The following is a 16509-nucleotide window of genomic DNA, read 5'->3' as shown; positions in this document are numbered from 1 at the left end:
TTGAAAGCCTTCCCCCAATTCCATATTCCCAAAATAGCCACTATTAAGTTTGGTGTGTATCCTTCCAGATTCTTTTCAATATCTATATAATTATGCATAATTAGAATATATTTATATAACATATATATATTTTAAAAATTAATTTATTTTTGGCTGTGTTGTATTGCTGTGCACGGGCTTTCTTTAGTTGCGGCGAGAGGGGGCTACACTTCGTTGCAGTGTGTGGGCTTCACGGTGCCTTCTCTTGTTGCAGAGCATGGGCTCTAGGCATGCGGGCTTCAGTAGTTGTGGCTCACGGGCTCAGTAGTTGTGGCATGCAGGTTCAGTAGTTGTGGCGCACAGGTTTAGTTGCTCCGCGGCATGTGGGGTCTTCCCGGGCCAGGGCTCGAACCCGTGTCCCCTGCATTGGCAGGCGGATTCTTAACCACTGCGCCACCAGGGAAGCCCCAACATGTATATATTTAAAGGAGTAACAGCACACATTTTACCCTTCCACTTCATTTTTGCACTTAATATACGGCCAGCATCGTATTTCCATGTTAACTTACCTCCTTAAATCACGCAGAGGAGCCAAGATGATCAAAAGAAACTGGGACAGGTTCTGACACCTGCAGAAGGTTGTTGTGGATCTCAGCTCATCAGGAGCACCCAGCAGAAGACCCCACCTGGCCTCGTGAATACAACACTCTTCTGAACAAACTGGCAACCAGCAGCAGCTCCAGGAAATGGTCCAGCTGCGGAGGACTTAAGAAACATGTTCTGGGTTGTGCTATACAAAACATCTCAGGTTCCCCCGGGAATGAACCAGATGCTAGTCAGCCTCTCTTCACCAGCATCCATAGTGCCCGCCGGGCCCAGCGATGCATGCAGACCCATCTCTCATGTAAACAGAACCGTCTCTAACACGCCAGAATGGAAGTACCACAGGGGCCCTTCATGGCTGTCCCCAACATCAAGGACAGCGTCTGCATGTCGTAAATGCTCAAAAATGTTCGATGACCGAAGGAATGAGCAAACATCCTGCTGCTAGCGGGGTGAAGAGTTCAGACCACAGCCTACAGAGCTGCCTGGGGACCCCGCAGTGCCAGGGATAGTAAAGGAGAAAAATCAAGGAGACCACACTGAGGGTTTTATTTCAAGCAGGGAACCCTTTGCTACAGTAACAGCATAAGCTGAGGAGACTGAACACTTTCAACTCGGTGCCAGAGCCATGCTTTGTGTTGGTGCTGGGTCTGCTGGGGGATGGCATTTTCAGAGACATTCTCCAAATCACTCAAGGGGGATGGGAGACAGTGGAAAAATCAAGGAAGACCCTTTCAAGGGGGAAAAAAGGGGTGGTGGGCGGGGAAATCTAAGGATATTTTCCCCACCAGGATTTAAGCCCGGAATAGATGCATCACGCTGGCTGGAGGCGGCTTCCCAGGGCCCTGTGTTGAGAAGGATTCGGGAGCTGCATTCAGCTCACGAGGAAGGGGCTGTATGACTGATTAGGGACGCTCTTGGGGGCGTGGAAGTGGCAGTGACATCATGGACACATAACAGCAAAAGAGCAGTGGCCTCCCCACGTGGTCCCAGGGAGAAGTAAAATTTAGATTAGTGACATCATAATGGAAATCAGACTGTAGACAAAGAGTTCATTTTGTTCTGTTTTGTCCTCCATGTGAAAATAAGGCCCAGAGAACGCCCACCCGACCTGCGCTCAACGCCGCCATCCCGGAGATGTTGCAGCCGCGCATGTCACTGTCCGGGGAAGAGAAACCTGCTACAAGGCTTCCCCGCCGCCCTGCCCACCTGAGGCAGCTGAGGAAAAAGAAGCGAGCTCGCCATCTGAGTTCCTCGCCTCACCTGTGTCGAGCGGGCTGCTCTCTGGGCTGGTGACATCCACAGGGGTCTAAGCAGAGGGAAGAATGAGGGTGGTCAGTCTCTTGGAAGCCAGGCGGAAGCATCTGATACAGAAATGTTTTTATTTGGGAGCTTCGAGACAACTCCAGCTCCTCTGTGAATTCCCAGTGAGTTTACAGCAGTCTTGGGGGCAGGGTCCATTTGATCCTGCTTGATATCAGGTGCCAGTGAGGATCTGCAATAGATGGTCATGAATCAAAGGTCCTTCCAAGGCAGCAGCTCAGCGGCCCCAGCCCAGAGGTGAGGAAGAGTGCTTGCAACTGGGAAAGCAGGGATTCCGGAGGTGAGACCGGTTGGCTGAGGGTCGGCGGGGAGGCGTTCTTTCTCTTCAGTAAATTCGCTACCGCAGGTTCTAGAGATGCCGCCATCAGTATCAGCTGTAGCAGAATGAGGCCCTGGTCAGGTGATGCTGGCTCTGGGAAGAAAGAGGAAAGGTAAGACTTTCATCTAACTGGGATTATCAGTCAGCGAGATCCAGGAGTCAATCCATCTGAAAACTGTTTTAGTGAAGCAACACTGGGCAAAGTATCGCCATGAGAACAGACTGGGGAAAGGCTATGAGGTTGTCCGGGGTTATCTGTAAAAGTTCGATAAAAGATATTGTAGGAAAACATGTATCTTCCTGCCTTGAAACATGAATTTTCCTGAAGTTGAAAGCGGGCCAATGAAGTTTGCATATCACAGCAGAGGGCGGGCCAGCATCATTCCAGGAAAGTTCTGGGGGCAGGGGATGCTGGCGGGCCGGTAGGGATGGTGCAGTTGGATTCACAGGCCTCGGACCTGAAAATTCAGGTCAGTACTTGGATTCACAAGCGCTGACCACTGAGCAGTGGCTGGGACCCCACTTCTACCACCAAAGGGCATCTTCCTCGTACAGTCTGATCCTGGTTTCTCCATGTGAACAGACAAAACTAACCACATCACAAAACCACCACCTTGTGCGGTATTTACTGGGTTTCCAATGATCCTTGGGTCACTCATATGTGTGATCTGGGAGCGAGATAACTGAGTGGATGAGTGAGAGAGAAGTGCTCTTCCTTCCCAGGACTTCGTGGGAGCGGGGTGGGGGGGGGGGCGGGGGAGGGCTCTGTATCCGGTGGTTGGAAGGGGGCTGGAGCTGTTTGGGGCTGGACTCTATTCCCTGCAGGCACCTGGAAACAATTCCACGCCGTTCCCACCACCTGTGCCCAGGAATCGCGATAGACAGCGTCCCACCACTTTTTAGGCTCCCTAATTCTCTAACTACCTCATCCCACTCTGTCCTCAGTCTAGGTTACGAGGCGGGCACTGGCTGCCTTGTCTTCAAAGAGTGGGTTTTACTGCTGCCTGGGGCATGACCTGCCCGAGACCTCAGCGCGACTTGATAAATTCAGATCCAGGACTCATTAAAGGGCTTTGGTGTTCTTGGATTAGAGGAGGAAGTTGAACTCCTTGGGTGAGGCTTGTTCAAGACGAGGCTCCGGAAGAGTCACTGGGAACGCCCTCCTCCACCTGAGAGGCACCAGCCCCCTTGCCACCACAGCAAAGAAAAGGCACACAGACAACTGTGCCCCTTGTCCTATCAGAGCGCTTTCAGAAGCAAAAGCTTCCAGTTGGGGCACTGCTCTGAAAGGTCAAATCCAGGACAATCAGGATGGGGCTTGCTAGCAACGCCTTCTTCCCTCCTGAAGCAGCCAATCACCAGGGTGGCCACAAGTGGCAGGGTGCCACGGCTCAGGCAAGCGTCCAGTGACTCTGGGATCTGTGAAGCCTTGGCATTAAACCCGCTTTGCGGCTGAAGATTTAATGACATGGAAAAATGGTCCTGAACTAGCAAATGGGAGGAGTGAGTTATAAAATACTGAGTAACGTTGGATCCCATTTGGGGGATAAAAAAGTTGGAAGAATATTAACAAGGTCACGAGATTACAGGTATTTTTATTTTGTTCTTTCTGTTTATTTGTATTTTCTATTTTTTCCTACAATAAAAATGCATTGATTTTATGATAGGATTGTTTTAAAGTCACTTTCATCTGTTAAAAGGGGGATGTGGCCAGTATCTGAGCACAGCTTTAAGAACCAGACTTCTCTTCCCTGTCTTGGACATAACCCAAGTTCAGTGACTCTTTACCCAGGATATTTAATTATGCAAAATGTGTTGCTGCCCTTTTCCTTTAGTAAGAGGGCAAAACGCCAGCAAAAGCTGCGGATATAGGTGCTTTAGTGAAAAGCTCAAGCATGGGATTTAAAGCCAGCGTCCAGGGCTGGGCCTGGGCTCATTCTCATCCATCCTTCCCTTGGCTCTAGGGTCTGGCCCCATCCACGCATCCTAGCCAGACTCTGATGCCCCAGGGCAGTCAACAGGGAGGTTGGCTAGACCTTCCTAATGAAGACAATCCTTTCTGAGAGAATTTGCAGTCACCACGACTGAAGCAAAATGGTCTCTTGTTTTCTAGAAAATTCAGTGACTCATCCCACTTTGTCTTCTGAGCTCTGCACACAACTAGTTTGGGGCTAGAGAAGGAGAAACAGGGGAGGAAAAGAAGGGGAGGAATTGAGGGGATATTGGAAGTTGATCATCCGTCTACTCAACGGTGTTTCTGAGTGGCCATTTGTGTGCCAGGCTTCGTGAGAACCACTAGTGATACAGAGGTGAAAACATAGTTACAGCTCTCCTGGGACCTTCGTGCTGGCTGGGGAGTGAGGAAAGTTGGCAGGCAGTTATAATGCAAGGGCATGTGGTAGGGACACAGCAGAGCCTATAGCAGGCACACATCCTCCGGGCTGAGACATCAGGGCAGGCTTCCTGGAGGAGGAGACCTCTACACCAAGCCTTGGACAACAAAGAGGAGTTGGTGAGGCCAAAAATAAGAGGAAGGCCTGAGAAGAGGGTGTCAGGCAAGGGCGGCATGCACAAAGACCCAGAGGCGAGAGTGAGGATGGTATGTTTAAGCTGCTGGTGAGAACGAGTCTGTTAAGGACTGAAACATAACCTAGAGGGCAATGGGAAGCCATTGAGGACACTGGAGCAAGGGAGTCACTTGTTCAGATTTCTGTTTTTAGATCCCTTTGGCTGCAGTGACCTTTCTACAATGAGAACAGGAAAAGGAGAGGGTGAGGGAGGCAGGGATGGTATAGCAGAGGCTGTCCTCTAGAGCTCTGGGAGCCTGTCCTCAGACCTAGACTGAGTTCAGTAGGGAGGTGGGGAGATGCTGCCTGTGTAACAGGCTGTGGGTACCCTGGTTCAAGTCCTCAGTCTTGAGCCTGGGTTATTTAAATTGTACAGTGAAGCTAAACACGCGTCTCTTCAAGGGCTGTTGAAGCTACTGAATGGGAAACAAGATAGGTGAGCTCACTATAAACAGGTAAGTTCTGTGTCGACCTCAGTTACTGAGCGTCCAGCTCACCATCAGCCACAGGTGGGCATTTCAGAAGGGCTTTTTGATGACAAGAAGGGTGGCAATTCTAGCCCAGAATTAACACAGATTAAACAGGAAACAAATGACAGAGGGATATTTCAGAAGGCCACACCATTTTCACCTCAAAGAACAAAGTTTTAAGCTCCAGGAGGGCACAAGTGGCTGGGAAGGAGGTGCACTGACCTTGCGCTCAGGGGCTGGTCGCCACGTGGTCCCCGCGGATCGCCTGCAGCGAGAGCTCGTACCCAAGGAACATGGCCGCGCTCATGGGGAAGCCCCGCACGGCATTGACCGTGATGCCTCTGAAAAACACCTTTGGCAGGAGGCGGCGTTATCACAGGGCACTGACCTGCACCTTCCGCAGGGCTGCCACCGAGGGCAGAGCCAGGGCCGGCGCTGCTGCCCACCCACGCAGCCCCCTGTCCCAGGCTGGACCCTACAGAGCCCAAAGGACGGGGAAGGTGGAGACCCTCCCCGCTCAGCACACACACACCCCAGCCACGCCCCCGCCCTCAGCCACGTCACTTCTGAAGGCGCGTTCCTTTGCAGGCCTGGTACGCATGCGCTGCATACTATGCGCCAACAGGTGAGTCCCGCGAACACCACATACGCTCCGCTTAATTGTTGCGCTCTCTCGTGAGCATGCGCACACATGCTCGGTTCTCGGGACTCTGCAAGTCAGAGCTCCACACGCTTTGCAGTGGTAGAGCACCCGGCCATGACCAACAACTGTGACAGGTGCTTCACAGGATGTCCCCAAAGGGGCAGGGTAGGGGGAACTCAGGCCCTGCTCAAGGTGACACACCTGGAGTCCAGGTACAGTTTGCCAGTTAGCAGCTGTGTTACTTGGGAAAATAGCAAAGTCTCTAGAAGTCAATTTTCCCAACTGTCAGATGGGGGTGATAATACCATTGACCTCCTACAGTTTTTGAGGGACTAGATGAGACGTTGCTTTTAAAGGCATTTTCACAGTGCCTGTCCAGCAGTAAAGCACTCCTTAACTGTTGACAATCACACCACCATCCTTATTATCAGCAGTCACCACTTCATACAGAGTAAGCACTCCACTTCGCTCATTAGTATGAGCCTTTAATACAAGAAGACTGTACTTGTCTTCACCCCTAGGGAATATGGTAAGACGCTTTCCTTCCACCCTGAATCTTCCTGCCTGGTGCTGGGTAGACACTGATCTCTGTGATGTGGTTCCAGCCCTTGGGAAGTTGATAACCTACTAGGGAAGATAAGCCCCATTCAGGAGTAACTACAGCATAACCTAGAACATGATGAGAATAAATAAAGGCCTTGGTGAGGGGTGGAATGGGGAGGAGCTGTCATTAAATGTCTTCTCTGGGAAAAGATCACGTGTCTGAAGGCAAATCACTACCCAAGTGTGAATGACCTGAGAACTGTCAGGTGTAAGATGTAAACTTGTTTATTGATGCCTGTATAATTTACTGTTTACGGACTAGACCTGGTACTATAATTTTCAGAAGGTAGAAATCCCTTACATGTCCCCAATTTTCTTAGTTGTTGGACACTGTGATGTCAGGGTAGGTGCAGGCCACTGTCATGGGCCAGGACATCAGGTGACAGACATCCCTTCAGGAGAGGAGCCTGCACCATGGCACTCGTGGCAGCCTGGGACATGCAGCTTTGTCAGGAAGGAGAGAGAAGGCCCTCAGTGTACCTTGGGGGGTGAGGGAGACTTGGCCCCAGGGAAGGGAGCTTAAGATCCCCAGAGGTGAGCAAGTGGCCCAGCCTAACCCTGAAGCAATTCAGGTAGGGGGGCAGGAAGGCTCCTTGTAACATTAGGACTCCTCTCTAATGTCTAACCTTTATGGAATTCCACAGGCTCAGCCAGGGTGACTGAATAGCAGCAAGGAACTGGGTCAGCCTCTGAGAGGAAAATTCCATGCCGGGTGCACAGAGAGGCTCCCGTGTGCACCGGGGTTTGGCTCTGCAAGGCGGGGCAAGCCAGGCAGGACGCAGCTTGGAATGTGACCCTCCTCTCCCATAGCACTGGGCTGTGCAGGAGCCGTGGGCCACTTCAGGCAGCCAGAGTTCATGAATGCATGAACGAACGAACTCCTTGATGTGAAAAAAGAATGGTCTCTGGGGCTGAAAGCATCCTGGTGGTGGTTGTGGTAGTGGGGGATTTCTGGAGTGGAGGGAGGCCTTCAGATCCCCCGAGTGGCAGAACCAAAGAGTAACCAACACTGGTGCCTACTTACCCCTAGCTATGGCCTGCTCTGCTGTGAGGCCCAAAGATGGCAAAAATAGTGCAGAGCTACTGGCTATCACCTTGGCTTTTGGAACACAAAAACAGTAGACAGAGTCTTTCCTCATGAATCCTCAATGGCTCCCCACTTCCCAAGGTCAAGTCCATACCCTTCCCTGGCCTGCCAGGACCCACATGCTCTCTCCTTGCACTGCTCTGACCTGCCTCTTACACTTGACACTGTGGGCAGTATATTGGCCTGCCATTCATTCCTCCTAACAGGCCAGCTCTCTCTCACCACTGAGCCTCTTCTGGTCCCCTCTGCTGGAATCCTCCCCAGACTCGGCTATACCCTCTGGTAGCCCTGCCATGGCCACCCCAAGTAGGATTATGGCCCGCTGTCTTCTGTGCCCTCAGTATCTCTGCCATCACAGCACTTCTCACACCATCCTCCAATCACCTATGACTTGTCTATCCCTTCATTAATAGTCCCAGTCAGAACTTCCCTGGTGGCGCAGTGGTTGAGAGTCCGCCTGACGATGCAGGGGACGCGGGTTCATGGAGCGGCTAGGCCCATGAGCCATGGCCGATGAGCCTGCGCGTCTGGAGCCTGTGCTCCGCAACGGGAGAGGCCACAACAGTGAGAGGCCCGCGTACCAAAAAAAAAAAAAAAAAAAAGTCCCAGTCAGAGTAGTGACAACAGGGCTGTGTGCGTGGCTCACATCTGAATCCCCAGCATCTGCACGGTGCTTGGACTAGAGGATCCTCTATAAATCTTATTAAATGAATCAATGGATGGATGGACAGGCAGATGAATGAAGGAGTGAATGAATGAATGAATGCGTGAACGAACAAACTCCTTGATGTGAAAAAAAAAATGGTCTCTGGGCTGAAAGCATGCTGGTGGTAGTGGGGGATTCCTGGAGTAGAGGGAGGCCTTCAGATCCCCCAAGTGGCAGAACCAAAGAGTAACCAACACTGGTGCCTACTTACAAATGGTCCCCTCCATCTCTCCTTAGAGTCATCCAGTCTCATCCCACTGTCACAAACCCCCTCACAACAGTCACCTCTGTGGAGCTAGAGGACATCAAGTCACTCCTCCAGCCTCCTTATTGCAGATGACAGCTCTCCAAGTGTGAGCCATGGCTCATGTGGTTTAGGACGATCCTTGCAGCAGGCAGAGAATGGATCCAAAACTACTCCACCTTTCTTCCGTTCTGACTTGGGAATGCCCCAGAAGTCCATGGACTTACTAGTTCCCCTACCATAAAGACTGCTTTACTGGTAATCACTGAGTTACAAGGGGCTACTAAGATTGGGTACCACTGCCATTATATCACTCCTTTCCAGTTCTTTACTATCACTGAGTTCTTCTTCCATAGGGAAGTGAGAATAGGTTGCAGCCTCAGTGAGCTGCAGTAAAACTGTTTGGGAATGCGTACTCCACAAAGCCAGCACTCAAGCTCAGTAGGATTGGAGCCATCCCTCGGCCTTGGGAAAAGATGCTCCACCTGCCGCAGCTGGGGATCTGACTGTGAGACCACCCAACTTTCCAGGGCTGTATAAGATTATCTTTTTAATCATGTTACTATATATGTTTATATGCAAGCACATATACAAACATACATAAATATACATACACACATATATGCTTGCATAGGCTGTGAATATTTTGAAAATATATCACAAGAAACTTATAACAGTGATTGCCTTTGAGAGAAGACTGGCAGGGGGTCACAGGAGGGACATTTAGACAGTATATCCTCTTATACCTTTTGAAGCTTCCTATGTTCACATACTACCATTTTTTTTTTTTGCGGTACGCGGGCCTCTCACTGTTGTGGCCTCTCCCGTTGCGGAGCACAGGCTCCGGACGCGCAGGCTCAGTGGCCATGGCTCACGGACCCAGCCGCTCCGCGGCATGTGGGATCTTCCCGGACCGGGGCACGAACCCGTGTCCCCTGCATTGGCAGGCGGACTCTCAACCACTGCGCCACCAGGGAAGCCCTACATACTACACATTTTTTAAGCAACTAATAAAAAATAATTTCAGTCAATGATGTGGTTAATCAAGTTGAATATTGCTATCTCTGCTTAAAACCTGTCTCTGACTATAAACTTTGGGTCAGACACTTTTGAGGTTAAGAAATCAATCATCTGACCTCAGTTGTTTTCTAGGACTTTGCTTTTAACAGAACACAGTAAATTTTTGGAGGAAATAATATCAGCGATATATTTTGCTTCTACAGGACTTTTTGGAAAAATGATACATTAATATATGGGGAAATAGAAAAAAAATCTCAAATAAAAACTGAGCATCTCTTTTGAATCTCTCTTATGTGTCACTCTGTATTTGTTGGTTGAATCACAAACTGTGCTTCTGCTAAAAAAATACAAAAGACAATTGATTCAACATGTATTTATGATAAAAATAATAAAGGCCATATATGACAAGCCCACAGCTAACTTCTTAATCAATGGTGAAAGGCTGAAAGCATTTCCTCTAAGATCAGAAAGCATTTCCTCTAAGAAGATCCACTCTTGCCACTTTTATTTAGTATAGTATTGGGAGCCCTAGCCACAGCAATCAGAGAAGAAAAAGAAATAAAAGGAATCTGAATTAGAAAAGAAGATGTAAAACTGTCACTGTTTGCAGATGACATGATACTATACATAGAAAATCCTAAAGATGCCCCCAAAAAACTACCAGAACTCTTCAATGAATTTAGTAAAGTTTCAGGATACAAAATTAATACACAGAAATTTGTTGCTAACAATGAACTATCAGAAAGAGAAATTAAGAAAACAGTCCCATTTACAACTGCATAAAAAATACCTAGGAATAAATCTAACTAAGGAGGTAAAAGGTACTTGGTAAACTATAAGACATCAATGAAAGACACTGAAGATGACACAAACAGTTGGAAAGATATACCATGCTCATGGATTGGAAGAATTAATATTATTAAAAAGACCATACTCCCCAAGGCAATCTACAGATGAAATGCAACCCCTATCAAAATATCAATGGCATTTTTCATGGAACTAGAACAAATAATTCTAAAATTTGGATGGAAAAACAAAAGACCTTGAATAGCCAAAACAATCTTAAGAACAAAGAACAAAGCTAGAGGTACCATGCTTCCTGATTTCAAACTATACTACAAAGCTACAGTAATCAAAACAGTATGATACTGGCACAAAAACAGACACATAGATCAATGGAATAGAATGGATGACCCAGAGATGAACCCATGCTTATATGGGCAATTGATCTATGACAAAGGAGGCAAGAATATAAAATGGGGAAAATAAAGCCGCTTCAATAATGGTGTTGGAAAAACTGGACTACTTTCTCACACCCTATATAAATGCAAAGTGGATTAAAGACTTAAACTAAGACCTGAAACCATAAAACTTCTAGAAGAAAACATAGGCTATACATTCTTTGACATCAATCTTAGCAATATTTTTTGAGATCAGTCTCCTCAGGTAAGGGAAACAAAAACAAAAATAAACAAATGGGACTATATCAAACTAAAAAGGTTTTTCACAGTGAAGGAAACTACCAGCAAAATGAAAATGCTGCCTACTGAATGACAGAAGATATTTGCAAATGATATATCTGATAAGGGGTTAATATCCAAAATATACAAAGAACTCATATAACTCAACATCAAAAAACCAAACAACCCAATTAAAAACTGGGCAGAGGACCTGCAAAGACATTTTTCCAAAGAAGACACACAGATGGCCAACATACATATGAAAAGATGCTGAAAATCACTAATCATCAGGGAAATGCAAATCAAAACCACAATGAGATAGCACCTCACCCCAGTCAGAATGGCTATTATCAAAAAGACAAGAAATAACATGTGTTGGTGAGGATGTGGAGAAAAGGGAACCCTTGCACACTGTTGGTGGGAATGTAAATTGGTGCAGCACTATGGAAAATAGTATGGAGGTTCCTCAAAAAAAATAAAAAATAAAACTACCATACAATCCAGCAATTCCACTCCTGGGTATTTACCTAAAGAAAATAAAAACGCTAATTAGAAAAGATACATGCACTCCTATGTTCATTGCAGCATTATTTACAATAGCCAAGACTGAATTAAATATTGACATTTGTGAAAACATGGATGGACCTAGAAGGTATTATGCTAAGTGAAATAAGTCAGAGAAAGACAAATACTGTATGATTTCACTTATATGTGGAGTCTAAAAAACAAAACAAATGAACAAACATAACTAACCAGAAACAGAGTCATAGATACAGAGAACAAACAGGTTGTTGCCAAAGGGGAAGGATGTTGAGGAGGAGAGAAATAGGTGAGGGAAATTAACAGGTACAAACTTGCAGTTACAAACTAAATGAGTAATCGGTATGAAATGTACTGTGTGAGGAATATAGTCAATAATTATGTAATATCTTTGTATGGTGACAGACGGTAATTAGACTTATCATGGTGATCATTTTGAAATGCATAGGAACATCAAATCACTATGTTGTGTACCAGGAACTAACAAAGTGTTGTAGGTCAATTATACTTCTAAAACAAACAAATAGAGAAAAAGAGATCAGATTTGTGGTTACCAGAAGTGAGGGGTGGTGGGAGGGGATGTACAACATGTAATGTACAACATGATAAATATGATGAACACTGCTGTACGTTATGTATGAAAGTGGTTAAGAGAGTAGATCCTGAGTTCTCATCACAAGGAAAAAAGTATTTTTCTATTTCTTTAAGTTGTATCTATATGAGGTGATAGATGTTCGCTAAATTTATTGTGGTCATCATTTCATGATATATGTAAGTCAAAGCATTATGCTGTACACCTTAAACATCTACAGTGCTATATGTCCATTATATCTCAATAAAACTGGAAAAGAAAAAAAAACAACTGAGGTGAGAATTCTAGGAACATGGCAGAGTAGAAAATACCAGGACTCTGTCTCCTCACCTAGATAACTATTACACAGACAGAATTTGTCTGATGTAACTACTTTAGAACTCTGGAGTTTACCGAAGGCTTCCAACTTCCAGGAGAGGGTTTGGGCAGTGGTTAATTTCAGTCAATGTCAGCATTTAGCACAGTAGCAGCTACCCATCCCCCATCCCAAGCCCTTTGGCAGGCATCTATGCACATGTTCCTGGAGTAACCTGCACACAGCTTGTGGGAACCAGGGTGGGCAATGAGAACCTTGTCCTCCAAATACTGGACATCTGTGTTCTGGTCACTGATTGCTGTTTCTGATCATGAGGTGCAAAGAGGAGGGCAGTCATTCTTGTTTAACCTCCCCCTCCATCTTGCAACCCCCTTGTTCACTGGCTGAAGTGACTTTCAGGGAGTTTAAAGGGATGGTGCCCCTTTCCCTTCCCTTCATTTCTCTCTTTTTCCTCTTTTGGGAGCCAGACTAGGACATTCAAAAGCGACTGCATGTATGAGGAAAATTAGAAAGTGACTGCGTATGCCCAGGGAAAGGCACAGGCTCAGAAAAACACTGAGAAAACCTTAAGTTTACACCTCAGATTGATCATTGGCACAGAGATAGTCTACAGCAATCAAAAATAATAACAAAACCCACCACACCCTGGGGAAGAGGGAGAATTGGACTTCTAGAGTTACCACATTATTAGATTCAAATGTCTAGTTTTCAATAAAAAATCACAAGGCATATAAGAAACAGGAAAGTGTGGTCCACTCAAAGAAAAAAAATCAAAATAAAATGTCCCTGAAAAAGACCTGATAGCATATCTACTTGACAAAGACTTTAAAATATCCTTCTTGAAGATGCTTGAAGAACTAAAGAAAGATGTGAAGAGAGTCAAGAAAATGATATGTGAACAAAATAGAAATATCAATAAAGAAATAGAAAACCCAGAGAGAAAGCAAACAAATTCTGGAGCTGAAAAGCACTGAATGAATGAATGAATAACTGAAATGAAAAATTTACTAGAATGATTCAAAGGTTTATTTGAACAGGCAGAGGAAAGAATCAGCAAACTTAAAGATAGGATAAGAGAAATTATTGGGTCTGAGTGACAGAAAGAAATAACACTGAAGAAAAGTAAACAGAGCCTAAGGGACTTGTGGGAAACTATCAAACAGAGCAACATATTCATTGTGGGAGTCCAAGGAGAAGAGAGAGAGAGAGAGAGAGAGAGAGAGAGAGACAGAGAGAGACAGAGAGAGACAGAGAGAGAGAGAGAATATATGAAGTGATAGGGCCAAAAACTTCCCAAATATGATGAAAGACATGAATATAAACATCAAAGAAGCTCAATGAACTCCAAGCAAGATGAATTCAAAGAGACCTACAAGAAGACACATTATAATAAACTTTTGAAAGACAAAGAGAGAATCTTGAAAGCAGATAAAAAGTATCCTCTGTAAGACTTTCAGCAGATTACTCATCAGAAACTTTAGCAGCCAGAAGGCAATGGGCGAATATATCCAAAGTGCTGAAAGAAAAAGAACAAAACTGTCAAGAAAGGATTCTATATCCAGAAAAACTATCCTTCAAGAGTGAGAGAGAAATCAAGACATTCCCAGATAAACAAAAGCTGAAGGAGTTCATTACCACTAGATCTACCTGGTAAGAAATTCTCAAGAGAGCCCTGCAGGCTGAAATAAAATCACTAGACAGTTAACTTGCAGCTGTATGAAGAGATATTGTAAAAATCTCACAAAAGGTAAATACATGGGGAGAGTGACACTAGCATCATGGCAGCCCCAAATGTCCCTTATTTTGTCCTCAGTTCAACAACAAAAATTCAGCATCCATCCATGAACAAAAGTGCCTCTGTGGGAGTTGTGGGATCCAGTACCATACACCAAGGGACCCAAGAGGAGTCTTTCCCACCTGTGCATCAGCTAATAGTCAGACAGACCTCAGTACTGGCAGCGAAACCTGCAGTAGCCTGTGAATTGGCTCCAGCCACTCTTGGCTGTAGTCCAGGAGCAGCTGGAGAACACTGACTGGGGAGGTCACACACAGATGAGAGAGCCTTTGTGGAAGTCCAGTTTTCCAGAGGACAAGCTCTGGCACTCCATTGGAGCAAAAAAGCAGAAGTTTGGACACACTGGAGTGGCAGTTAGTAAGGATTGGAGGGCTTGGGATGAGGCAAGGCCTCATAGGTCAATAGTAACATTAACACTAATAAAACTACTAATACTAATGCTAATGATAAACAGATGACTCTTTCTAAATGTTCTCTATGTGTTATACATTAAACTGAGCACTTTTTATATGCCTAATTTAATTTAACCTACAAATATCTCTGCTGCTCATGGTAGGGGTGATTATCATTGGAGAAATTGAGGCCCAGAGAGGGGAAGCTTGCCTGGATTCCCCCAGTTCACAAGTAGCCAGACCTGGCTTTGCACTTAAGTCTGCTGACTAAGAGGCATGCCAAGAAAGCCAGGGGCCCATTCAAGGAAGAGCAAGCATGAGGGTACTAGGGGGTATAGTGGGAGGCAAGAAAGATGGGGATGTTTATAACTTTGGACACTAGATGTGGAAAACTGATCTTCATTCTGAGATAGTTTAGAGGCAAGTAGAGGCTTGGGTTTAGGATAAGCCCTTTAGGTTCAGGAGAAGGAAGACAAGGCCAGGCTGGAGGCTGCCTCAGTAGCCGAGACCAGAGGTGATGGGGTCTGGACTTGTGTGGGGTGGAAAGCAGAAGACAGATCAGGGAATTGGAACCTGCAAGATGTGATGATTGAAGTGGTTCTGGGAATTCCCACTTATAGGAGGGGTGAGGCTGAGGTGCTAAGCAGGGAGTGACGAAGGAGCTCCTAGCCTTTCTGGATGAGGAGGCCAGCTTTGGTAACACAGATGTGGGTCCAGACCCCGGCTCTGCCACATACCAGCTGTGTGACCTCAGGTAGGTTACCAGTCCTCTCTGAACCCATCAGCTGGGTGCACACCCACTTCCTCCTCCAGGCCGGGGCAAGGACTGGATGAAACAAGTGCTTCATAATTTAAAAGCCAGCACCTCGTTTTCCTGATTCTCTTCTCTGTAGTCTCACATCTTCCAAAATCTCTGACCCTACCTTCCAGGGACTGACACTGACCCTGCATGACTGCTGTGGGGCTTACTTTAAGACCTTCCTTCTGGTAACTCTGGGAGATACAGTCCAGGACACCTTTGTATTTGTTTATATAAACCCCGTCAGCTTGCAGTCGACTCTTCACGACATCCATAGGAGTTGCTGTCCCCCAAGAAATTGCTCCTGTTAAGAGAGAGACAAATAGGTATCAGGGGCTGGCTGGTTGGGGTCTGGAGGGGACCCGGCTCCCTGCAGATTTCCACCATTCAGAGGCTTCATATGCTGCTGGGGGACGTGGAAACAGCTCAAGGTCAGGACCTATGAAGGGGGTTCTTGATCCTCCCTCGCCACTGGCTGTGGGACTTTGCAGAAGTCTCCTGCCACCTCTAGGCCTTGAGTTTGTCTTCTGTAAAATGGGCCAGCAGCACCTATCTTCGTGGGGCTGCTATGAGGACAATAACCTGAGGCATGTGAAGCATGTAGCACAGGGCCAGGTCCATCGCTAGTGCTTCCTAAGCAGAAGGATTTATCAGCAGCTTCTATTGGAGGAACAGGAACAGGCCCCATAGTACTTTCCGGGCACAGGGGAGGGAGATCAGGGTGAGGCCTGAGGCTGAAGGCTGGCAGCTCCCCAGAGGCAGGATTTACTCTGAACATGAAGAAGACGCTAAACAAACACTTTCCCATAGCCTGCTTGCCAAGGAAGGGTCAGCTTAGGGATTGCAGAGAAGAGCAGGGTCAGGTCTTTAAAAAGCTCTTATCTTTTCCAGTGATGTGGAATAGAAGTCTTAGGACCATGGGCCACTGGGTCATCTTCATTGGATAAGTTCAGGTGTCCTGGTTTGAGTACTTTGTGACTTTAACGGACTCTAAGAAAACAACGCCAGGTTATTGTATAAACAGAGAAATTGGCACATTCTTTGATGGGGA

The 16509-nt window shown here is 46.4% G+C and overlaps 1 protein-coding gene across 10 annotated transcripts in view; it reads right to left on the bottom strand.

Annotated features, from left to right (window-relative positions):
• Positions 1-1112: 1112 nt before the first annotated feature.
• The window catches only part of SLC25A48 (solute carrier family 25 member 48), a 46762-nt gene continuing 31365 nt past the window's right edge, over positions 1113-16509 (bottom strand). For 5 of the 10 annotated variants that reach the window (XM_019924463.3, XM_019924459.3, XM_019924460.3 and 2 more), the window contains one exon: positions 9922-15762. In XM_019924463.3, coding sequence (XP_019780022.1) covers positions 15419-15762 — 344 coding nt within the window. In that variant the 3' untranslated portion in view covers positions 9922-15418. Of the gene's footprint in view, positions 2318-5483; positions 5614-9921; positions 15763-16509 lie in introns of those variants that run through there. The other 5 variants (XM_073802552.1, XM_033853197.2, XM_033853198.2 and 2 more) reach the window with 5 other exon arrangements.

This window comes from Tursiops truncatus, chromosome 3, assembly GCF_011762595.2.
Source record: "Tursiops truncatus isolate mTurTru1 chromosome 3, mTurTru1.mat.Y, whole genome shotgun sequence".
NCBI classification, from domain to species: domain Eukaryota; kingdom Metazoa; phylum Chordata; class Mammalia; order Artiodactyla; family Delphinidae; genus Tursiops; species Tursiops truncatus.
Note: the sequence above shows the minus strand (reverse complement) of the source record. Positions and strands in the feature narration are given on the sequence as shown.